Here is a 26,780-nt window from a genome sequence, read left to right on the forward strand (position 1 = left end):
CTTTCATCAAGAGGGTTTTTAGCTCCTCTTCACTTTCTGCCATAAGGGTGGTATCATCTGCATATCTGAGGTTATTGATATTTCTCCCGGCAATCTTGATTCCAGCTTGTGTTTCTTCCAGTCCAGCATTTCTCATGATGTACTCTGCATAGAAGTTAAATAAGCGGGGTGACAATATACAGCCTTGACGTACTCCTTTTCCTATTTGGAACCAGCCTGTTGTTCCATGTCCAGTTCTAACTGTTGCTTCCTGACCTGCATAATAACTATCAGAAAGAGAAATTAAGAAAACCACTGTATTTGTAGTAGCATTGAAAATAATTAAATACCTAGGAATAAATTTAACCAAGGAGGTGAAAGACCTGTATGCTGAAAACTATAGGATGCTGATGAAAGAAACAGAAAAAAAAATACAAATAAATGAGAAGCTATTCATGCTCATGGACTGGAAGAATTAATATTGTTAAAATACCCATAACTACCCAAATACTACAGATTCAATGCAATAAAAATAAAAATTTCAATGGCAATTTTCATAGAACTAGAACAATCCTATTTGCAGGATTTGTATGGAACCACAAAAGACCCTGAACAGCTAAAATAATTCAGAGAAAGAAGAATAAAACTGAAGGCATCACACTTCCTGATTTCAAACTATATTACAAAGCTAAATTAACCAGAACAATATGATACTAGCACATAAAAACAGACACATACATGAACAGAGTACTACTTAGTCATTAAAAAGAAGGAAATTCCGTCACTGAGACAACACAGATGCATCCTGAGGGCATTATACTTTATGAAATAAGTCAGAAAGACAAACATCACATGATCTCACTTACACGTGGAATCTATAAAAAAAAAAAAAGAGACCAAAATAAAAACAACAGAGAAACTATAGATACAGAGAACAGACTGCTGGTTGTTAGAAGTGTAGGATGGGGAAGGATGAAATGGTGAAGTTGGGCAAAAGGTGCAAACTCCTAATTATAAAATAAATAATTCCTGTGGATGTGATGTAGTATGGTGACTATAGTTAATGATACTGTGTTGCATATTTGAATTTTGCTAAGAGTGGATCTTAAATATTCTCATCACAAGGAAAAAAATCTGTAACTATGCGTGGTGTAACTATAGATGATAACTAGACTTATTATGATTATTTTACACTGTACACATAAATCATTATGGTGTACATCTGAAACTAATATAATGTTATATGTCAACTATATCTCAATAAAAAAGTACTGGTATATAAAATTTAGAAATATATAAATGTATACTATAATTCTAATCCAATGCCATATGGCTATTCTTCATCTTCCCTCATTCTATAGTTCTCATCTTTCTTAAAAGAGCATCTACTGTTTCCAATAGCATCAATAGCATAATCACTCATTTGTTCAAATACACAAGACACATGATATAGTTCCTCCCAGTTCTATTGATTCCCTGCCAACTTTTTTTTGGTAAGCCTTTCCACACACAGATGGAGTTTAAAATAATTGTACAAAAAAAAAAAAATCCTTATGTCCATCACCAAGAATCTAAAAGTAGAAGTTTGCTTTCTCATGTCTCCATTCAAAACATTCTCTTCTTTTAACCACTCATCATTGTTTATCTGGTTTCTTGAAAGAGTACCAGAGAGTTCAGTTCAGTTCAGTCGCTCAGCCGTGTCTGACTCTTTGCGACCCCATGAACCACAGCACACCAGGCCTCCCTGTCCATCACCAACTCCCGGAGTCCACTCAAACCCATGTCCATTGAGTTGGTGATGCCATCCAACCATCTCATCCTCTGTCATCCCCTTCTCCTCCTGCCCTCAATCTTTCCCAGCATCAGGGTCTTTTCCAATGAGTCAGCTCTTCGCATTAGGTGGCCAAAGTACTGGAGTTTCAGCTTTAGCATTAGCCCTTCCAATGAACACCCAGGACTGATCTCCTTTAGGATGGACTGATTGGATCTCCTTGCAGTCCAAGGGACTCTCAAGAGTCTTCTCCAATACCGCAGTTCAAAAGCATCAATTCTTCGGTGCTCAGCTTTCTTTATAGTCCAACTCTCACATCCATACATGGATGTGAGAATGGAAAAATCACTGGAAAAACCATAGCCTTGACTAGACGGACCTTTTTTGGCAAAGTAATGTCTCTGCTTTTTAACATGCTGTCTAGGTTGGTCATATCTTTCCTTCCAAGGAGTAAGCGTCTTAATATCATGGTTGCAATCACCATTTGTAGTGATTCTGGAGCCCAGAAAAATAAAGTCAGCCACTGTTTCCCCATCTATTTGCCATGAAGTGGTGGGACTGGATGCCATGATCAGTATTTTATCAGTATGATAAAAGACAAAGGCTGGAGAAGTACTCCAAATTAAACGAGAATAAAGAGACATGGCAAGTAAATGCTATGCACAATTATATACCGGAGCCTGAATTACAACAGAAAACAACTGTTATGAAGGATGTAATTGACACAATTAGTAAAATTTGATTATGAACTATGTATTAGATAAAAGTATCGTAGTGACGTTAAGATTCTGAAGAAAATTTCCTGGTTCATAGGAACTATACATTCTGAAATATTTCTGAGTCATTGGTTAAAATGTAACTTTTTATCAAAAAACTGAGAAAAAATATGTCTATGTGTATATAAGAGGGAAAGACAGGAGGCAGGGAGAGAGGCAGAGAAAGAAATGTGTCAGAAATCAACATCTGATGAACATGGGTGAACCATATTAGTGCTTTTGTAAAATCTTGCAATCTTCTTTAAGTTATCACCTACCATGCATAAGATAAATAATAAATATATGTTGTACCTTGGGAAATATTAAGCAATTTATAATAATCTACTTTGGTAGCAAAAACTTTAGTGTTTAATAAGAATAAATTTCTTGAAACTAGGAATAAAACTATCATATGAACTGGCAATTCCATATACCCTGAGAAAATCGTAATTCAAAAACATACATGTACCCCAATGTTCACTGAAGCAATATTTGCAATAGTTAGGACATGGGAGGAGCCTACATGTCTGGTGACAGGTGAATGGATAAAGAAGCTGTGGTACATATATACAATGGAATATGACTCAACCATAAAAAGAACAAAATTGGTCAACAATGGTGATGTGGATGAAGCTAGAATCTGTCATACAGAATGAAGTCAGAAAAATAAGATCTCCAGGAGATCTTCCTAACCCAGGGATTGAACCCGGGTCTCCCGCTCTGTAGGCAGACACTTTGCCGTCTGAGCCACCAGGGAAGTCACAGTGAGTGAGACCCAGGTTCAATCCCTGGGTTGGGAGGATATGCTGGAGAGGGAAACAGCAACCCACTCCACTATTCTTGCCTGAGAAATTCCATGGACAGAGGAGCCAGGCGAGCTACAGTCCATGAGGTTGCAAAGAGTCAGACATGACCTAGCAATGAAACAACAACATGCCACTTACTAGCTGCTGTGTAACACTAGAGAAATTATTTAATCTCTTTGAGGGTTAGCTTCTTTGATAACTGTATATGGTCTTTCACAAGGTAGTTGAACAGATTAAAAAAGATAATATATGTAAAGTGCTTAGTACAGTGATTTGTATAAAGTGGGCACTTGGTAAGGATTAACTTACTCAAAACAGCCAATGATTATAGCCTAGCTTAATATTGCATATCAGAAAAATTCTGAACAAAAAATGGAATTAGATGTGAAAATCAAAATTCAACAATTACTAGAAGAAAACAAGGCTGAATTTCTTACTGTGTTTAAAACCTGGATGTGGGAAAGCTTTTCTAATAATGATCCAAAACCAGAAGCACAATACAAACAAAAAGAAAACAAAAATTTGACTACATGAAAATATGGACATTTGTATGAATGAAGTTGGGCTTCCCTGGTATCTTGGCTGGTAAAGAATGCGCCTGCAGTGCAGGAGACTTGGGTTTGATCCCTGGGTTGGAAAGATCCCCTGGAGGAAGGCATGGCAACCCATTCCAGTATTCTTGCCTGGAGAATTCCAAGAACAGAAGAGCCTGGCGGGCTACAGTCCATGGGGTTGCAGAGTCAGACACAACTGAGCGACTGAGCATAGCACATAATAAACGTCATCTTCATATGCAAAGTCCAGAGTCAAACTATAGAATCCATAAAAACACTATTAGGACTGTTAAACATCATATTCTAATGCATATACATGGAATCTAGAAAAATGGTACTGAAGAATTTATTTACAGGGCAGCAATGGAGAAATAGACATAGAGAATAGACTTATGGGCATGGGGAGAAGGGAGGAGAGGGTGAGATATACGGAAAGAGTAACATGGAAACTTACATTACCATATGTAAAATAGATAGCCAACGCGAATTTGCTCTATGGGTCAGGGAACTCAAATAGGGGCCTGTATCAACTTAGAGGGGTGGGATGGGGAGGGAGATGGGAGGGTGTTTCAAAAGGGAAGGGATGTATGGATACCTATGGCTGATTCACGCAGAAGTTTGAGAGAAAACAACAAAATTCTGTAAAGCAATTATCCTTCAATTAAAAAATACATTTTAAAAAATGTGCAATGATATGAAAAGGCATCTCACAAAAAATATACATGCATATCTTGAAGATATTGCTGGTTCAGTTCAAACCACTGTAATAAAGATAATATTGTAATTAAAACTGAAAGAATAAAAATGCCTAGGAATATGTTTAACAAAAGAAATACGAGACTTACATACTGAAAACCATGGTTAAAAGAAATTTTAAAAGAATTGAATAACTAGAAAGGCATCCTGTGTTCATGGGTCAGAATCTTAATATTGTTAAGATATAACCCTCCTCTAGTTAATCTATATATATATATATTTTTTGGTCAAAATTCCAGTTGTCTTTTTTGCAGAAGTCAACAAGATAATCTTAAAATTCATATGGAAAAAGCAAGGAACTAAGAATTAGCCAAACAGTTGGAAGAAGCCAAAATAGCCAAACTTAGAGGCATCGTATTTCAGTGTTCAACACGGTATGTTACTGGGATAACAACAGACATAAAGTTAATAGGTATAAAAGAGAAATAACAAACTAACAAACCAATGAAAAATATTTGCAATTTGTAAGTGGCAAATCTCCTTAATATACAAGGAACACTTAAAAATAAGGGGGGAAAAGACTAACAATCTGATAGAAAAATGGGGGGAAAGTATGGACACTTAACAGAAAAAGAAAATACACGTGAAAAGCTGCTCAACAATTTTGCTTATGATGAAAATGGAAATGAAAACTCCCTGGTGAGTTTCACACCTATCAAACTGATAAAAAAAATTTACACGTTTGACAATATAATCAGTGCTGTGGGAAATGAGAACTCTCTGACATTTCTAAAAGGACTGCGAAAGGAATAACCACAACAGAAGGATAATTCAGCAATGTTTATAAAATTATATATTTACTTACTACTTTACTAAGTAACTCTACTATGAACTTAACCTCACAATCGTATCAAGCATCGTATGGCCAAGGTTATGGATAAAGCATTACGTATGGTACAAAGCTTAGAAACAACTGAAATGCCCTTTCCCAAAGGAGGCTCATTGGATAAACCATGATATATCTATATATTTAAATACTATAAAATTAAGAAAGACAATATGGATGTATACAAATTGTTCACAGAAGCATTAATCATGATAGGCAAAAGTGGAGATAACCCAAACGTCTATCAATGATGAAAGGATAAATAAAATGTGGTATATGGTATATCCACAACTGAGTATTACCTGGTAACATATAAAAAAGGGGAAAGAAAAAGTCAAAAAAAAAAAAGAAAGAAGGAATGATATATGGTATGGCATATGTAAACCTTGGAAATGATATGGTAAGTGTAACTGTTCCAAAGGAACACACATAGCATGACTTCAATATGAAATGTCCAGAATAGGCAAATCTATAAGGGACAAAAAAATCTACGCTAAAGCCTTTCATTGTGTGAATCACAACAAACTGTGGAATATTTTTAGTGAGATGGGAATACCAGACCACGTTACGTGTCTCCTGAGAAACCGGTATGCAGGACAAGAAACAACAGTTAGAACTGGACATGGAACAACGGACTGGTTCCAAATTGGGAAAGGAATACATCAAGGTTGTCTATTGTCACCTTGCTTATTTAACTTATATGTAGAGTACACCATGCAAAATGCTGGGCTGGATGAATCACAAGCTGGAATCAAGATTTCCGGGAGAACTATCAATATTCTCAGATATGCAGATGATACCACTGTAATGACAGAAAGTGAAAAGGAACTAAAGAGCTTCTCGATGAAGGTAAAAGAGGAGAGTGAAAAGTTAGCTTAAAACTCAGTCTTCAAAAAACTAAGATCATGGCAACTGGTCCTATCACTTCATGGCAAATAGATGGGGAAAAATTGGAAACTATGTCAGATTGCATTTCTTGGGCTCCAAAATCAATGTGGATTGTGACTGTAGCCATGAAATTAAAAGACACTTGCTCCTTGGAAGAATAGCCAAGACAAATATCAAAAAAGCAGAGATATGACTTTGCCAACAAAGGTGTGTATCATCAAAGTTATGGTTTTTCCAGTATCATGTATGGATGTAAGAATTGGACCATAAAGAAAGTTGAGCACCAGAGAATTGATGCTTTTCAACTGTGGTATTGGAGAAGACTCTTGAGAGTCCTGTGGGCTACAAGGAAATCAAACCAGTCAGTCCCAAAGGAAATCAGTCAGTCCTGAATAGTCCTTGGAAGGACTGATGCTGAAGCTGAAGCTCCAATACTTTGGCCGCCTTATGCGAAGAACTAACTCACTGAAAAAGACCCTGATCCTGGCAAAGACTGAGGGCAAGAGGAGAAGGGGGTGACAGAGGATAAGATGGTTGGATGGCATCACTATCTCAATGGACATGAGTTTAAGTAAACTCAGGGAGATAGTGAAGGTCAGAAAAGCCTGGCATGCTGAAGTTGATAGGATGGCAGAGTAGAACATGACTTAGTGACTGAACAACAACAATAGGGACATGAAGAATAGTTGTTGCCTAAACCTGGGAGGAATGAGGAAATTAGGGATTAATTAACAAGGAATGTGGGGTTTCTTTCAGGGATAACAAAATTGCCTGGTGATGGATGTACAACTCTCTGGATATACTAAAAGTTACTGAACAGATGCTGTAAATGGGTGAACTGTGTGGTTAATGAAATATATCTCAATAAATGCTTAGCCTTTCCTAGAACTCAGAGACTTGAAGAAGCAGACTCTGTCTCTTTATTAGTAGCTTAAAAGAAGCAAACCATCACTGAATTCCACAAGCCCAATAAAAAAAAAGAGAGCCTGGATAAGAATCTCAAGTCTCAGATGAGATCAAAGATTTGGCTGCTATCTTGACTCCCTTTGTGAGACAGAGCAGAAATGTCTAGACTCCTGAAATTCCAGGGAATCTGTGAGATAATAAATGGGTAATGTTCTGAGCTGCTAAGATTGTAGCAATTTGTTACATGGTAATAAAAAATTAATACATGTATATGTATACATTATATATATTTATTTCATGGTTCTGAACAAGCCTAAAAGCATTGTTGTACCTCAGTAACAATGACAAACTAGCAGCAAACAGCACGTCAAGTACCCAGATTTTGATTTCTAACTAATAATTCTCATTAAAAGAAACCAGAACTTCTTGAGTCAAATAACTGATGCAGAATCAGAGGCAAGGAAAGTACAAGGTAAATCTGAAGAACAGCTGCAAAGAAGTAAAAAACAAATACCAAAATAAACAAAAGGACCTGAGTGAATGATACCTTTCTGTCACAGAAAGTAGGGAAACGCTCAAAGATGAATGAGGTTATGTTTAAAAGAAACAAGATCAAGCCAAAGTGTCTCCTGTGAAAAAATATGGGAAATTTCAGCATTCCTCCACAAAATGATGGCAATGGATTATGATAGTAATACATTAAAATTTTTATGAATCCATATGATATTCAAAAGGGAAGAAAAACAGAGAGAGTGCAAAGGGAGGAAAAGTAAAAGCTCATGTTGAGAGAAAAGTATCAGCTAATAAGTGTTGAAGAAATGACAGAGTTAGAAAATTACCAGTTAGCAACTAAAAATGAACTCACCACTTTAGGGAAAGATCATAATGGATGCAAAAATATTAGATTAAAAAAAAAGACTGCTAAAGAATAAGCCACAGCCTTAAATATCACGTATGGTTTACTTACTTATTTACAATAATAAAAATATATCTTTATGTTGGAGAGATCGGGTGGATACCACCTTAACCAAATGATCCAATATGGCAATACTAAGAATGTTACATTTGTAATATTCATACCAAGATTTAACTTAAATCTAATTATGAAGAAATAATTTAAAATTTGTGGAATGCAGTACATTCTATAAAATATGCTCCTTTCAAATAAATAAAAAACAAAAGATGGGGAACATTCTAGAATAAAATAATAGACATAGCGATCTCATGTAATAAATGTTAACTGTTTGGATTCTAGGTTCAAAAAAAAACAAAATAAACTAAAATAAAAGACTTTTAGGACAACTGGGAAAATATAAATATGGTTTGTATATTAATAATATTATTGATATACTGCTTATTTTCTAACATATGATAATGGTATTGTGATCAGTTAGGAAAGTATCCTAGTTGAAGGGGTTAATTGCTAAAATGCAGAGGGCTGAATGTCTGCAACTTGCTTTCAGAATTTTCAAGGGACAAAAATTTTTTCCCCTGCAAAAGTGTGTGTGGGGGTATAGAGAGACATAAAGCAAATGTGGCAAAATGCTGATAAATTTGGGTAGGGTATACAGGTCTGGCTGCATGTCTGACAGAGCAGGAAGCCAAGCAGCTGAGGAACCAGACGTCAGACAAGCTGCAGACAGTGATCTTGGATGTCACCAAGACAGCGTTGCTGCAGCCACCGAGTCAGGGGTGGCAGCCGAGACGAGCTACCCCATGTCCAAGGTCAGGGGTGGCGGCTGAGAGGAGCTACCCCATGTCTAAGGTCAGGGGCGGTGGCCGAGAGGAGCAAACCCAGGTCCAAGGAGCGGTGGTTGCATGGGCACAGGAGGGCCTACAGGAGCTACTCCATGTTCAAGGTCAGGAGGGGCGACCTCATCCAAGGTAAGGAGCAGCAGCTGTGCTTTGCTGGAACAGCTGTGAAGTGATACCCTACATCCAAGCTGAGAGAAACCCAAGTAAGATGGTAGGTGTTGCGAGAGGGCATCAGAGGGCAGACACACTAAACAGTAATCACAGAAAACTAGTTAATCTGATCAAACAAACCACAGCCTTGTCTAACTCAATGAAACTAAGCCATGCCGTGTGGGGCCACCCAAGCCGGACGGGTCATGGTGGAGAGGTCTGACAGAATGTGGTCCACTGGAGAAGGGAAAGACAAACCACTTTAGCATTCTTGCCTTGAGAACCTCATGAACAGTATGAAAAGGCGAAATGATAGGATACTGAAAGAGGAAATCCCCAGGTCAGTAGGTGCCCAATATGCTACTGGAGATCAGTGGAGAAATAACTCCAGAAAGAATGAAGGGATGGAGCCAAAGCAAAAACAATACCCAGTTGTGGATTTGACTGGTGATAGAAGCAGGGTCTGATGCTGTAAAGAGCAACACTGCAGAGGAACCTGGAATGTTAGGGCCACGAATCAAGGCAAATTGGAAGCAGTCAAACAGGAGATGGCAAGAGTGAACGTCGACATTCTAGGAATCAGCGAACTAAAATGGACTGGAATGGGTGAATTTAACTCAGATGACCATTATATCTACTACTGTGGGCAGGAATCCCTTAGAAGAAATAGAGTAGCCATCATGGTCAACAAAAGAATCCGAAATGCAGTACTTGGATACTTGGATGCAATCTCAAAAATGACAGAATGATCTCTGTTTCCAAGGCAAACCATTCAATATCACAGTAATCCAAGCCTATGCCCCAACCAGTAACGCTGAAGAAGCTGAAGTTGAACGGTTCTATGAAGACCTACAAGACCTTTTAGAACTAACACCCAAAAAAGATGTCCTTTTCGTTACAGATGTCCTTTTCATGGCAAAAGTAGGAAGCCAAGAAACACCTGGAGTAACAGGCAAATTTGGCCTTGGAGTACGGAATGAAGCAGGGCAAAGGCTAATAGGGTTTTGCCAAGAGAACGCACTGCTCACAGCAACGCTCCCTTCCAACACAAGAGAAGACTCTACACATGGACATCGCCAGATGGTCGACACCGAAATCAGACTGATTATATGCTTTGCAGCCAAAGATGGAGAAGCTCTATACAATCAGCAAAAACAAGACCAGGAGCTGACTGTGGCTCAGATCATGAACTCCTTATTGCCAAATTCAGATTTAAATTGAAGAAAGTAGGGAAAACCACTAGACCATTCACGTATGACCTAAATCAAATCCCTTATGACTATACAGCAGAAGAGAGAAATAGATTTAAGGGGCTAGATCTGATAGATAGAGTGCCTGATGAACTATGGATGGAGGTTCGTGACATTGTACAGGAGACAGGGATCAAGATCATCCCCATGGAAAAGGAATGCAAAAAAGCAAAATGGCTGTATGAGGAGGCCTTACAAATAGCTGTGAAAAGAAGAGAAGTGAAAAGCAAAGGAGAAAAGGAAAGATATAAGCATCTGAATGCAGAGTTTCAAATAGCAAGGAGAGATAAGAGCCTTCTTCAGCGATCAATGCAAAGAAATAGAGGAAAACAACAGAATGGGAAAGACTAGAGATCTCTTCAAGAAAATTAGAGATACCGAGGGAACATTTCATGCACAGATGGGCTCAATAAAGGACAGAAATGGTCTGGACCTAACAGAAGCAGAAGATATTAAGAAGAGGTGGCAAGAATACACAGAAGAACTGTACAAAAAAGATCTTCACGACCAAGATAATCACAATGGTGTGATCACTCACCTAGAGCCAAACATCCTAGAGTGTGAAGTCAAGTGGGCCTTAGAAAGCATCACTACGAACAAAGCTAGTGGAGGTGATGGCATTCCAGTTGAGCTATTTCAAATCATGAAAGATGATGCTGCGAAAGTGCTGCACTCAATATGCCAGCAAATTTGGAGAACTCAGCAGTGGCCACAGGACTGGAAAAAGTCAGTTTTCATTCCAATCCCAAAGAAAGGCGATGCCAAAGAATGCTCAAACTACCACACAATTGCACGCATCTCACATACTAGTAACGTAATGCTCAAAATTCTCCAAGCCAGGCTTCAGCAATACATGAACCGTGAACTTCGAGATGTTCAAGCTGGTTTAGAAAAGGCAGAGGAACCAGAGATCAAATTGCCAACATCTGCTGGATCATCAAAAAGGCAACAGAGTTCCAGAAAAACATCTATTTCTGCTTTATTGACTACGCCAAAGCCTTTGACTGTGTGGATCACAATAAACTGGAAAATTCTTAAAGAAATGGGAATACCAGACCAACTGACCTGCCTCTTGAGAAACCTATATGCAGGTCAGGAAGCAACAGTTAGAACGGGACATGGAACAACAGACTGGTTCCAAATAGGAAATGGAGTACGTCAAGGCTGTATATTATCACCCTGCTTATTTAACTTCTATGCAGAGTACATAATGGGAAACGCTGGGCTGGAAGAAGCACAAGCTGGAATCAAGATTGCTGGGGAAAAAAAAAAGATTGCTGGGAGAAATATCAATAACCTCAGATATGCAGATGACACCACCTTTATTGCAGAAAGTGAAGAGGAACTAAAGAGCCTCTTGATGAAAGTGAAAGAGGAGAGTGAAAAAGTCGGCTTAAAGCTCAACATTCAGAAAACAAAGATCATGGCATCTGGTCCCATCACTTCATGGGAAATAAACAGATGGGGAAACAGTGGAAACAGTGTCAGAGTTTATTTTTTGGAGCCCCAAAATCACTGCAGATGGTGACTGCAGCCATGAAATTACTCTTTGGAAGGAAAGTTATAACCAACCTAGATAGCATATAACAAGCAGAGACATTACTTTGCTAATGAAGGTCTGTCTAGTCAAGGCTATAGTTTTTCCAGTGGTCATGTATGGATGTGAGAGTTGGACTGTGAAGAAAGCTGAGCGCCGAAGAATTGATGCTTTTGAACTGTGGTGTTGGAAAAGATTCTTGAGAGTCCCTTGGACTGCAAGAAGATCCAACCATTCCATCCTAAAGGAGATCAGTCCTGGGTGTTCATTGGAAGGACTGATGCTGAAGCTGAAATTCCAATACTTTGGATATGCAGACATCTGCATATCTGAGGTTATTGAGATTTCTCCCGGCAATCTTGATTCCAGCTTGTGCTTCTTCCAGCCCAGCGTTTCTCATGATGTACTCTGCATAGAACTTAAATAAGTAGGGTGACAATATACAGCCTTGACGTACTCCATTTCCCATCTGGAACCAGTCTGTTGTTCCATGTCCCGTTCTAACTGTTGCTTCCTGACCTGCATATAGGTTTTTCAAGAGGCAGGTCAGGTGGTCTGATATTCCCATCTCTTTCAGAATTTTCCACAGTTTATTGTGATCCACACAGTCAAAGGCTTTGGCATAGTCAATAAAGCAGAAATAGATGTTTTGCTGGAACTCTCTTGCTTTTTTTATGATCCAGCGGATGGTGGCAATTTGATCTCTGGTTCCTCTGCCTTTTCTAAAACCAGCTTGAACACCTGGAAGTTCACGGTTCATGTATTGCTGAAGCCTGGCTTGGAGAATTTTGAGCATTACTTTACTAGTGTGTGTAATTTCTAAGACATGCTCAGGGTGGAAAATACTATTATTGTGTTTTTACAGAGAAAAAAATAACTAAATGTGTATTAAAAAGTATTACTTCACTTTCCAAATTTCTAGTTTATAATATATAATGATGATGTAATTTGTAATTTCTACATTTTAAGACATGTTAATTTCCAATTTTCATCACAAAATTATGTTTTCCTATCTCTCCCATGAATTCTGATGGCATTTAGAGCTTGAGACACACATTTCCTAAGGGAAGGCTATATAATTTTCTAGTCTAAAGAACTGACTGGAGGAGTATCTCACAAGGTCAGGTAATGGATTTCTTGCAAAGTTTTCCTGGTAAAACATATATAATGTAAAATTTCCCATTTTAACAAATCTTAAGTGTGTAGCTCAGGGTATTAAGTACATTCACAGTTATACTTTATACAACCATCACTGCATCTATCTAGGGAACACTCCATCTTGTACGACTGAATCTATGTACCCACTGAATAATAACTGCCACCAGCCCCTGGTAACCACCACTCTCCATTCTGTTTCCATGCATCTGACTACTCTAGGTACCTATCATAAGTGGAATGATAGGTACCTAGAGTACTCAAATATGTCTGGCTCTTCCCTTGAAATAATACTTTAAAAATTCATCCATATTGTAGGAGGTGTCAAAATTCCTTCTTTTTAAGGCTACATAATATTCCATTGTATGAACGGGATATAATTTTTGAAGTATCTTAAATCTTATTTTTTATTAGAATATAGTAAATCATGTTATTAGAAGTCCATCAGGAATATGTTATCACTAGAGGGAGCTAGAACAACAGCTCTTGCCTATTCAATGCCAGATACAAACACATTTGTACATAACCAGGTGGCTCAAGTGGTAAAGAATCCATCTGCCAGTGCAAGATATACAGGATTTCGAGGTCGATCCCTGGGGTGGGAAGAACCTCTAGAGCAGGAAATGGCAATCCACTCTAGTATTCTTGCCTAGGAAATTCCATGGACAGAGGAGCCTGATGGCTTCAGTTCATGGGATTACAAAGAGTTGGGACACGACTGAGCACATAAACACACGCAAGCTTCTATAAAAAACAGAACAGAATGTAAATGTGGCTATGGACTCCTTTCCAATGCTTCTCCATTTCTACGTGGCAGACTGAACTTTCATAAATCATCATAATTCCTGAGACTAAACAGTGATGATCTGATATGTTCTACCCTACATTAGGAGCTAAATCAATCACATGTGGAGAGTTCTTTATCAGTTCTGTTAATGCAATCTGTATTTATTATTAGTATTATTATCATAAAATGACTTTTGGGGGACTTCCCTGGTGCTACAGTGGTTAAGAAACTGCCTGCCAATGCAGGAGACATGAGTTCCATCCCTACTCTAGAAGGATCCCACATCCCAGGGAGCAACGCAGCCTGTACGCCACCGTGTGCGCTAGACTGTACTGCGTGCACAACTACTGTGTGCACCATACAGCCTGTGTGCTCCAGAGCCACGCTCTGCAACCAAGCCTGAGCACCGCAGCAAAGAGCAGCCCCTGACTGGAGAAAGTCCACACGCAGCAACCGAGACCAGTGCAGCCAAGGAAAAAGGACTCTGAGGACTTCCCTAATGGTGCAGTAGTTAAGACTCTGCACTTCCAATGCAGAGGGCACAAGTTCAATCCCTGGTGGGGGAACTAAGATACCACATGCTGTGGCACACAGAAAAAAAGAAAAAAGATTTTTTCTAGGACAAAAGAGGCTAGAGGCTCTTCTTATAGTTTAATCATGATGGGTGACTGCAGAGAAACAGAGTATAGAAAACAGGATTTAAAAGATAAATGCATAAAAAATAATTATAAATGTGTTTTAGGGCACAAAATGAATAAAGATGTAATCTGTAATGTCAATAATAAAAATGAGGCATAAGCTTTATAGGAATAGTATTTTTGCATGTGACTGAAGTTGGTATCAATCCAAATTACAGGTTTATATCTTTAGGAAGTTATATGTAATCTCCATGGTAACCAAAGACAAAATAGTGATAAGTGACGTGTTAGTCGCTCAGTCGTGTACGACTCTTTGAGACCTCATGAACTCACCAGGTTCCTCTGTCCATGGAATTCTCCAGGCAAGAATACTGGCGTGGGTTGCCATTCCCTTCTCCAGGGGGTCTTCTCAACCCAGGGACTGAACCTGGGTCACCTGCACTGTAGGCAGTTTCTTTGCCATCTGAGCCACCAGGGAAGCCCAAAACAGCTACAGAATATACATAGAACAGATTGAGAAGGGAATCAAACAGGTAACTACAAGATCAGCTAAGTACAAAAGAAGGCAGAAATGGAGGAAATGAGGGACGAAAAGCTGTAAGACATATGGAAAACAAAATAACAAGCATAAAACTTTCCTTATTAATAACTACTTTAAATGTAAATAGATGAGACTTTCCAATCAAAGGTACAGAGGAACAAAATGGATAGGAAGCATGATCCAACTACATACAAGCTATATGTAAGTGATTCACTTTAGATCCAAAGATAGGAACAAAAAATAGAGACTTTAAGTAAAAAAAGTTACAAAGGACAAAGAAGAACATCAAATATTGACAAGAGGGCCCATTCACCACGAAGTTATAACAATTATATATTTAAAAAATCCACCAAACATCGGAGGATCCAAAATATATGATGGAAACATGGACAGAATTTGAGAGAAATGGACACTTGTACAATAACAGTTGGCAAATTTCAACTTACCAATTTCAATAAATGTTAGAACAACCACATATAAGACCAATAAATATTAGAACATTATAAACCAACAGGATCTAACGAAAACAGAAACAAGATTCCACCTAACAACAGAAGATTACATAGTTTTCTCAAGTGCACACTGAAGATTCTTTAGGAAGACCATGTTAGGCTACAAAAGAACTCAATAAATCAAAAATTATTAAAACCTTAAGGAATATCTTTTCTGATCACAAAGGAATGAAACTAGATATGAAATGAAACTGAAAAATTCACTTACATGAGAAACTAAACAACATACTTGTAAGCAACTGGATCAAATAAAAAATCTAAAGGGAAATTGGAAAATATTTTGAAATGAATGAAAACAAAAATAGGACAAAACAAAACTTATGTGGTGCAGTAAAAGCAGTGCAAAGAGGAAAATTTATATGTGAAAACAAATTAACAGAGTAGAAAGATTGCAAATCAGTAAATTAACTGTATGATGAACACTCAGTGGTGCAACGCAGCCACTGTGGAAAAGTTTGGTGGTTTTTTAAAAAGCCAAATATAAAATCACCATATGATCTAGCGATTTCACCCCTAAGTTTATACATGAAGGACTGAAAACAGGAACCTGAACAGATAAACGTATGCCAATGTTCACTGCAGCATTGTTCATGATAGCCAAAAGACAGAAATAACCCAAGTGCTCATCAACAGATGAGTAAACAAAATGTGGTATGTATGTACAATGGAGTATTAACCATAAAAAGGAATTAAGTTCTGATATATGCTACGACATAAATGAAAGATAGAGACATTATCAGCAGCAGCAGCAGAGACATTATGTTAAATAAAATAATCCAGACCCCAAAACACAAATATTGAGTATGTTTCCACTAACATGGGGCACCCAGATGAGGGAAATTATAGAGACTGAAAGTACATGAGACATTATGGTGGGCTGAGGAGAGTTTTAGTAGGAGTGGAAGTTTTTGCTTAACTATTAAAGAGTTTCTATTTAGGGTAATGAAAAAATTCTGGAAATAGTGGTTATGTTATATTACACTGTGAATTAATGCCACTGAAATATAACCTTAAGAAGGGCTAAAATGCCAATTTTTTTAGTATTTCAGAATTAAAAAATTAATAATGTAATACACCAAAAACTGATGACTTGTACCACTGAAATAGGTTACTGTATACGTGAATTACATCTCAGTAAAACTGTTTACTCAAAAAAAAGAGGACAGAAAACATACTCTAGGAGATATGAAACAACTGTTTGGAAGAGTGAGATGCAGAAGCAACAGCTAAGATTTACTCTTGAGTGTCTACTGTATGCCAGTCATTTGCATATATCATCACACTTAGGTACTCCACAGAATCTTTTGGACGGAGTGCTTGAACCTGCATCTCCTGTGGCTCCTGCATCGGCAGGCGGATTCTTTACCACTGAGCCATCTGGAAAACCATACTAGTTTCATATTTTAGAAATAAAACAATTCAGTTTGAGATGATGAAAAAGTTCTGCAGGTGGACCGTGGTGATGTTTGCATAACAAGGTAATGTACTTAATGGTAGTGAATGGTGCACTTAAAATGATTAAAACAGTAAATTTTATGATGTATATTTAACCACAATATAGTTAATCAAAAATTTTAAAACATGAAGCTACGTTTGTTTTAAAAACTTCTACTTGGAACATTTCCTGATTATGATTTTTTTTTTGGATTTGATACCTAAAGCAAAGGCTTCTTCAAAAGCAAAGATAAACTGAAAAGCTTCTGTACAGCACAGGAAACCATAAGCAAGATTAAAAGTCAAACTATTTAATGGTAGAAAATATTTGCAAATTATATCTGATAAGGGGTTAATACACAAATTTTATAAAGAACTCATACAACTCAAGAGCAAAAACAAATAAACAAACAATCTTATTTAAAAATGGGCAGATGATCTGAATAGACATTCTTCCAACTAAGACATACAGAAGACCAACAGGTACATTAAAGTATATTCATTGGCTGGGAAATGCGAATCAAAATAGCAATGAGCCATCACCTTCAAACTGTCAGGATGGTTATTATCAAAAAGACAAGAAATAGCAATTGTTAGTGAGGATGTGAAGAAAAGGGAATCCTTGTGTACTGCTGGTCAGAATGTAAGCTGGCAAAGCCACTATGGAAAGCAGTAAGGATGTTCTTCAAAAAATTAAGACTAGAACCACCAATGACCTAACAATTCTACTTCTGGGTATTAATCCAAAGCAAGCAAAAAAAAACCTATCTTAAAAAGATCACCGTACCTTCATGTTCACAACAGTGTTATTCACAATAGCAAAGATAAGGAAACAACCTAAGTGTCTCCTGAGAGATGAATGTGATATGTATATATAGACACACACAAATAAATAATGGACTATTATTCAGTCTGCAAGGATATTAAACCAGTCAATCCTAAAATAAATCAGTCCTGAATATTCATTGGAAGGACAGTTGCTGAAGCTGAAGATTCAATACTCTGGCTACCTGACGTGAAGAACTGACTAATTAGAGAAGACCCTGATGCTGGGAAAGACTGAAGGCAAGAGGAGAAGGGAATGAAGAGGATGAGAGGCTGGATGGCATCACTAACTTGATGGATGTGAGTCTGAGCAAGCTCTGGGAGTTGGTGATGGACGAGGAAGCCTGGTGTGCTATAGTCCATGGGGTCAAAAAGAGTTGGACACAACAATGGTGACAGATGTTTAACTACACTTATGTGATTATTTTGCAGATTCACAAACGCCTAACATGTTGTACAGCTGAAGCCAATATAATTTTGTGGTTCAATTATACCTCAATAAATAAACACCCATTATTTTTGCTTTCTTAGTGATTAAGATAAAATCAGATAAACTGAAATTTTTACCTTGTTTTGTTAAAATGATCTGTGGGACTCTTCGGTTTTCGCATCTGTCAAATGAAGGATTAGGGCTAGCTGAAATGAGGGAAGTTGAGTGTGGATAGAGGCAAGGGATATATGGGAATCTTTGTACTCTCTGCTCTGTTTTGCCTAAAACTGCTCTAAAAAAGTTTATTAATTAACAATAAAAATTCAAAACTACTGCTACTCCATGGCTTCCCAGGTGTCTCCGTGGGTATTTGCCTGCCAATGCAGGAGCCACAGGTTTGATCCCTGGGTCGGGAAGATCCCCTGGAGGAGGAAATGGCAACTCACTCCAGTACTGTTGGTTGGAAAATTCCATGGACAGAGGAGCCTGGTGGGCCACAATCCATGAGGTAGCAAAAAAGTCAGACACGACTAAGCACGCAGGCACGCCTTTCTATTGATACTAAATAGAAATGGCGTGAGGTTTGCATTCATCCAGTCTGCATTCCTATTTAAGCTGAATTTAGACCTACAATGTTCCTAAAGAATTTCAGGGGAAAATGAACCATATTCTGGTATTTAATCCAACCGTAACCATGAGATTATCTATAACAAAGAAATTCTAAGGCAGTACCCCTTGAACCTCAGTTTCTGAAAAGCAGCAGGACTTACTGGTGAAATAAGAGTGGTGGAACCTCTAGGCATTAAAAACCCCAATAATTATTTTGATGATAAATTTTGTAAACTTAAGTTCTTTAACTTTTCTGTGTCAGTTTCTTAAACAGTAGATAGTAACCATCTACTTTACTGTTTCCCACAGATTTAATATGAAAGCATTCTAAAAATTTAAATAATATATCAAATGTAAAATGGTACCATGCTTTCATTTTATTTCCAAAGATAAACATTTTGAGGAAATGACAGCTAAGTGTAAACATTATGTATTATACACATAATATAAATATTACAGTATTAATATATAATAAATACATCTAAATTTTACACATATATTAATTCCCATGCAAACAAGCAATGTTCTGTAAGCCTGAAAGTTATAGTTATTCTATTTCCTATAACAGATTTAGTACTCAAAAGGAGCCTATAAATCAAAGAAAGCATGTGTTTTATTTTTATAAAACATAGAAGTCACAATTTTTGAGTCAGGATAGTCTTAAGATATGAAGTATGTAGTTCAATCAGTTCAGTTCAGTTGCTCAGTCATGTCTGACTCTTTGTGACCCCACGAATCGCATGTAGTTCAATAGCTTCACTTTATGTTATCAAGTTTCATTTTTACCATTTCCAGGGAAACTAAGCAGTCTGCCCAAAACATTATGTGACAGTGACTGAACTAAAAGCAGAATCCTCCCCCAACAAAAGAACCAAAAGCTCCCTTTCAAAGTAGTGTTAATATTCGATATCATGCTATTTTACCATAATGTACACTTTAAAGTTCACTGTCCAATTCACCTGAAGTGTATCTGGTATTTCATATTCTTTAAAATCCCTATTAGATAAAACTTAAATTCCAAAAGTAATACAGCATTTTTTACAACTACCAGATATATAAAAGACACATAAAAAATAAGAAGTCAATACCCCTTGCTGCTGCTGCTGAGTCGCTTCAGTCGTGTCCGACTCTGTGCGATCCCAGAGACAGCAGCCCACCAAGGCTCCCCCGTCCCTGGGCTTCTCCAGGCAAGATACCCCATTCCAAATCCTATAAGCTAGACATGTATGTTGCTGCTAAGTCACTTCAGTTGTGTCTGACTCTGTGCGACCCCATAGATGGCAGCCCACCAGGCTCCCCAGTCCCTGGGATTCTCCAAGCAAGAACACTGGAGTAGGTTGCCATTTCCTTCTCCAGTGCATGAAAGTGCAAAGTGAAAGTGAAGTCGCTCAGTCGTGTCCAACCCTTAGCGACCCCATGGACTGCAGCCTACCAGGCTCCTCCGTCCATGGGATTTTCCAGGCAAGAGTACTGGAGTAGGGTGCCACTGCCTTCTCCAGAGACGTGTATAGCAGGCACAAAAATATACAACCTCCTCCTCAAATAAAACTTCCCAGAAGCTGGAATATGCAGATGTAATTAAGGTTTCTCATCTGTTGACTTTAAAATAGGGAGATTATTCTGGATTATCTGGGTAGGCCCAACTTAACCACAAGGGTCCTTATAAATCAAAGAGGAATATAAATGAGGCAGAGTCAGTGGGGAAAAAAAAAAAAGTAAAAACAGAACCAAGGTTGAAGTGATCCAATGTGAGGACTCAGCCTCAATGATCTCAATGTCTTTATTGCTGGTTCTAAACAGAGAAGTGGCCCCAAGCCAAGGAACTCGAGTAGCCTCCTGATTCTGCAAAGGGAAGAGAAAGAATTCTACCCTAGAGCCGCTAAAAGAAACACAGTTGTGCTAACACCTTGACTTTAGCCTAGAGAGATTCAATTCAGACTTCTGACCTCAAGGACTATAAAATAAATTTGACTTGCTTTAGGCAAAGACATTTTTTGGTGCCTATATATGTACATGTACATAGTCATATTCATGGTAATAGAGGCTCACTTAATCTAAGGAATACTGGCCATACCACTTTTATCCAGTGTATTAGTTAATGACATCATCACACACCCAGGAATACAAAACAAAACACTGGGATCATCATTGACTCTAGCCCAGTTCTTTACTCCCTACCAACCAATTAGTGTTTAATTCATTTCAATTTTAATGTCAAAAAACTTCAAGAGTCCACCTTTTCCAATATCTAGCCACTGCTATCACATTAGATCTATCTTGGAAAACCACAGAGTATAACCTTCCTAATAGCCTTCTTACATCCTAATAGTCTTCTTACTTCTAATATTTATTTGCTCATCTAATTCATCTTCCATACTGATAGTGTGGTCTTATCTTGATTCAATTTTAATTGATTCACACTCTCCCCTCACAACTTTTTAAAACCTATAATGATTTATACAAAAAAGTATAAACTTGGAATTGTCTTGTACCATTCTGTGACCAAAAAAACCAAATTTCTCAAGCATGGAGGACTTTTAGGACAGCAAAACTATTTTGTGCTACTACAATGGTAGATACCTGTCATTACACATTTACCCAAATCCATAGAATGTACAACACCAAAAGCAAATCCAAATGTCTATTACAAACTTTGAGTAATACTGTGTCAATACAGGTTCATTGACTGTCAAAAAGGTACCACTGTGGTATATAAGGACAGGGAATATATGCAATATCTCTGTACTTTCCAACATTTCTGTTGTGAACCTAAAACTGTTCTAAATAATTATTTTTTTCAAAACAAACAACCTACACCCTAACTGCTATCAATAAAAAGCAGCCAGCCCACAAAAATATTCTGGCTTTGTAGCTTTTAAGAATGCACACATGTATTTGATAAATGTTTTAAGAAGAATCCCCAATAAACCATTTTCTTACTATTTATTTATGTGAGATGAAGAACGAGTTCTAGCATAAACGAGGTGCTTCTCAGAGTGAAAGACTTTTGCCTGACTAGAGACATTTTAAAACACTGATGTAGTTGATGATACTGGTCTTTTGAGGCACAGACTGATTTTATGATTAATCTCCCATTTTTCAGAATTTAATCCAGGAAAAGCACATTAGCAAAAAAGTATGACTTAAATTTTAGCAAAAAATTTCACATATCTGCTTTTCTACTCAGCAAAAACACTGCTTTAAAATCATTACTATGTAAGATCTTCCCAAAATATATATTCATTGTCTTATTTGTAATGACAGAATGCTAATTTTTTTTCTGCACTGTCATCTGAAACAATGACCATTACTTTTCAGCCTTCCCTGTGGCTGAAGCGTGCTTACATGTCTGTATTTTGGTCAGTAGCTATGAGGTTTTGTAGTTTCCTTTCTTAGATTAGCAGCTATATCGAATTACCAATAGACTTGCTGGTCTAAATAACAAAATGTTATTTCCACTGTTCTGGAGGATGGGAAGTCCAAGATCAGGGTTCAGTTCTAAGTGAGAGCCTTCTTCCTGGCTTGCAGATACTGCTTTCTTGTACTCTCACATGGTAGAGAAAGAAATCATCTCTCTCAGTGTCTCTCTTTATAAGGGTGTTAATCTCATTCAGGAGGGCTCCACCACATGATCTGATTACTTCCCAAAGCTGTCATCTCCAAATATCACCCACACTAGGGATTAGGGCTTCAATATATGAAATTTGAGGCAGACACATTCAGTTCACAATGCTTGCTTAGAAAGAAGGTACATGTTTTTTACTCCCTTTCCTCTTTTATACTTTCTGCAATGAAGACTTTATGATAGTTATCGTGGAACAAAATGTAACCATAGGAACACAAGCTTGGTGCTGAAATGGAAGAACAGAATAAAAGGAGTCTAGGTCCCTGAAGATACTGTGAAGATGGCATGTTAACTCTGAACTGTACTTCACAACTTCTTATAAATTAAAGAAAAATAAGTGTTTGTCTTTAAACAATCTTGATTATTTATGAGGATTTCTAATCATTAGCTGCTGAAACTAAGCTTAACTAATAAAACATTTCACAACATAAGCAGCAGAAATGGACTCAAACAGTTTATGTGATATCTATCTTGATGACAAATTAATGAAAGGTCATTTCAATGCAAAATAAAGTGCTATGGTTTTCATGTTGATTACTTTAACCACATCAGGTCAGATGCATCTCTAAAACATAACTGTTCCTTTCAATTTCATTCCTTTCTTGACTAAACTCAGACCTCATGACCTCTGACGATTATTGTCAATTTCTGCCATTATTAACTCCCTCATTCATTTTTCTACTCTGTAGCCAGAGTTATCATCTTAAAACACAAAGCTGCACTTTTTACTTCCTTTTTTAAAAAAATAGCATTTTAAATTTCATGTAGCTTAGTGGCATAAGTATCTTGAGTCAGTAAAGTCCATGTTTTTGTAGTCCCTATCACACAATGCTTACTTTCCACACCATTACATTTCAGAAAAAGTGAACTTCTAAGCTGTTCTAATATATGAAAAATTTCTGTATCCTAGTATGTGCCTTGGTACATGATATTCTATCTAACTGGAATGCCCTATTCCATCTTGCAGACTACTGTGAACCTCCAAAACCAAACTCTGCGAATCACTTCTTACTCAATGATATAGTTAGTTGATAGCTCTTTGGGTTTTTAAAAATTCTCTATCAGAGGACTTATTAAGCTGTACTTTCCCAAGAGAATATGAAATTCTTAACAGTAAGGAGTACTTTACTCCTCTGGCAAATAGTTTGGAACACAGAAAGCATTTAACAAGCGAGGAATCAAATGAGGAGTGAGTGTAGAAAATCATCAAGATTATTTTTAGATACATGCACAGTGCTCCCTTTCTTATTTTCAATTAACAAAAAAGGCACCATTAGAATCCAAACTATAGAAATATAATCTAGAAAGGCAGAAAGGATAAAAGATCAGGGAAAATAATTAGCCCCCCAAAACATATCATGAGTACAGTGAACACTGAGGTACTTGTGATGAGATTTGTATTTGTGTATATTACATTTGTATTGGGTTTTTTTCCTTGATATTCAAAGCATTATTTAAAACATAGAAGAATAACAGGTCTTTAAAGGATGTCAGCTGACAGGTACCACTACTTACTCTGTAGTTTTGTATACATCAGAATACAGCCCTGCTTTCTGATACTTCTTCTTTGGGGGACGTGGGGCCTTCTTTTCTCTTGGGATGAGAGAAAGCACAGGCTGCAAGGTACTTTCAGGTTCGGGAGGTTTGGCTGGGGTTTCAGGAGGACTGGGAATCTCAACTGCTGCTTCAGTAAAGCTAGAAAGAGAAGTTTAAAGATAATTTTATGGTGAATTTTTTTTCCCTACAAATGATTACCTATTAAAAAAAATCACAGCAATTAAAAAAAAAAGAGAGATATGGGGACTTCCTTATCTGGTCATGGAGGAGTAACAGATACCAGATTTGTCCTCCTGATAGAAACTAACAGAAACACAGCAAACTACTATAAACCTGGAGAAAGTGAAACATTTATCAGACATTTTGTACTGCAGCACTGTGAGAAAATTTTCCTGAGAAAATTGGGGGAAAAAAAAAGAAAGAAAGAAAGAAAGAGATAACCTGCTTTTATAAGAACAACTGAGGTAGAGGGAGTAGACCCAAAGCAGAGAATGGCCAACCGAATGAGGTAAGAGAGATCAGACTGTGGAGGGACTGAGATAGTTAGAATTCATGAGGCAGAGTACTGGAGTGGAGAGAGTAAAGGAGAAAAACAACTTCAGAAATCTGTGTAAGGGTCTTCTTTAGTACACTATCTATCAGTACTAAGTTTGTATATGTGCAAGGTGAAATTCCATAAGGCTGGACAAAGAACCACCAGAATATTACAACCCAAACAATTTCCAGAGCTCACACATGATGACAGATACTCAGAATCCACTAGGGAGAGTGAAAGACACTGCCCAACACTGTGGGCATTCAATAGAGATCCCAGAAGGTAACCTTCTCCATCTTTGTATGACAACTATCTCTGGAGTAAAAGCCTGTCCTAATAAAGCTTAAAAATTATCTTCAAAAGAATCCAAAGCTATCCACGAGTAATTTAACTGACGACCAAAATAAAATCAAACCTATAAAAAAGAACAAAAACAGACACACAATAATGTGATATTTATAATATTCAAAAATTCAAAAAAAAAAAAAGCGATGACCAAAATTTTCTAAATTTGATAAAAAGAGCCCAAAGTTCCAAGAAGTTAAACAAACCATAAGCAATATAAGCTAAAACAAGTATGGTGTATCATAATAAACTTGTCGGAAAGTATTGACGAAGAAAATAAAAGGAGTAAGAGAAAAAATACACAGTCTATATACAGGAGTACAAAAATAAGAATGAATGCAGATTTCATGTCTCAAATAATGCAAGCTAGAAGGCAATGAAAAAACATCTTTAATTGCTGAAAGGAGGGGAAGGGGGGAGCCTGTCAAAAGAGAATTTTAAATCAATCAAAAACACCTCTAAAAATTAAGGTGAATACAGTTCGAGGCAAGGATGATTAGACATTTCTACCTATCCTCCCATTAAGCAAAACAAAAATCCTTGGAAATTAAAAAATAAACATAAGCATACAGACTGGCTGGGCCTCTTGGGACCAAAGCAATGACACATCAGGGAATTTTCTAGATTTTCTTTTTGCCTCTCACTTAATGCAAGGCTGAATAGTTTCCATAATATAAAGGGTAAGACAAATGTCTGCTCTCATCACTTAAAAATAACATCAGAGTTAAAGGTCCTAGATGATGAAAATGGACAATAAAAAGAAAAACATCTAGAAGTATGAGTCCTCCAACATTGTTCTTTTCTTTAAGATTGTTTTGGCTATTTGGACTCCCTTGAGATTCCTCATGAATTTTAGGATGGATTTTTCTATTTCACACAAAACATTATTGGGATTTTGACAGAGACTGCAATGAATCTGTAGATCGCTTTGGATAGCACTGATATCTTGTCTTTCAACCCCCAAACACAGGCTGACTCTTCTTTTTCTTGCCTAACTGCTCTGGTTAGGAATTTCAACACAATGTTGAAGTGGGCTTCCTTTCTTTGGGGGCTTCCCACATAGTTCAGTTGGTAAAGAATCCACCTGCAATGCAGGAGACCCCAGTTCCATTCCTGGGTTGAGAAGATCTGCTGGAGAAGGAATAGGCTACCCACTCCAGTATTCTTGGGTTTCCCTTGTGGCTCAGCTGGTAAAGAGGCTGCCTGCAATGGAGGAGACCTGGGTTTGATCCCTGGGTTGCAAAGATCCCCTGGAGAAGGGAAAGGCTATCCATTCCACTATTCTGGCCTGGAGAATTCTATACCAGAATCACTTTGGGGGGCTTATGATGCAAATGAAAATACATACTAATAGACTTTTAAAAATTCTTAGTAAGGAGTTCTAGGATGAACACCTCCTAACCTTACTGGTCCCTAGTACCCCATACTGGGCACTCTCATTAGTGCCCTTCTCATTCCATGAGGGCTTTGACAACTTAGGTTGGGTTGATATTCTCTTTCCCTCATCCTATAACCCAAGTCTTCACATCATTAAGGCTCCAACATCCAGCTCAGGATCATCATGGTTTCCACATCCCAGATGGATACTTACTTAATGGCTTTAAGATTGAATTCTTCAGGAAAGAAAAGAGAAAGAAGATAGGTAAGGTATTTGAAAATATGGCTTTATGGGAATTCCTTGGCAGTCCAGTGAGGCTCTGGACTTGGCACTGAGGCTCCCTTGATCTGGTTAAGGTTTAATCCTTGATGGGGAAACTAAGATCACACAAGCAGCATAGCATGGCCAAAAAATTAAAATAAAATAAAATATGGTTTTATGATATATTTATCTACAGTAACACAATATGTTATTTA

At 37.4% G+C, this 26,780-nt stretch overlaps 1 protein-coding gene across 5 annotated transcripts in view; it reads right to left on the bottom strand.

Annotated features, from left to right (window-relative positions):
* ASH1L (ASH1 like histone lysine methyltransferase) overlaps nucleotides 1–26,780 on the bottom strand; it is a 203,286-nt gene that overhangs the window by 70,648 nt on the left and 105,858 nt on the right. For 4 of the 5 annotated variants that reach the window (XM_069543842.1, XM_069543833.1, XM_069543851.1 and 1 more), the window contains one exon: nucleotides 24,005–24,184. The exons of the other annotated variant lie outside the window; for it this stretch is intronic. In XM_069543842.1, coding sequence (XP_069399943.1) covers nucleotides 24,005–24,184 — 180 coding nt within the window. The remainder of the gene's footprint in view (nucleotides 1–24,004; nucleotides 24,185–26,780) is intronic. 5 annotated transcript variants of the gene reach the window in all.

The sequence above is a fragment of the Ovis canadensis genome, chromosome 1 (assembly GCF_042477335.2).
Source record: "Ovis canadensis isolate MfBH-ARS-UI-01 breed Bighorn chromosome 1, ARS-UI_OviCan_v2, whole genome shotgun sequence".
Taxonomy (NCBI): domain Eukaryota; kingdom Metazoa; phylum Chordata; class Mammalia; order Artiodactyla; family Bovidae; genus Ovis; species Ovis canadensis.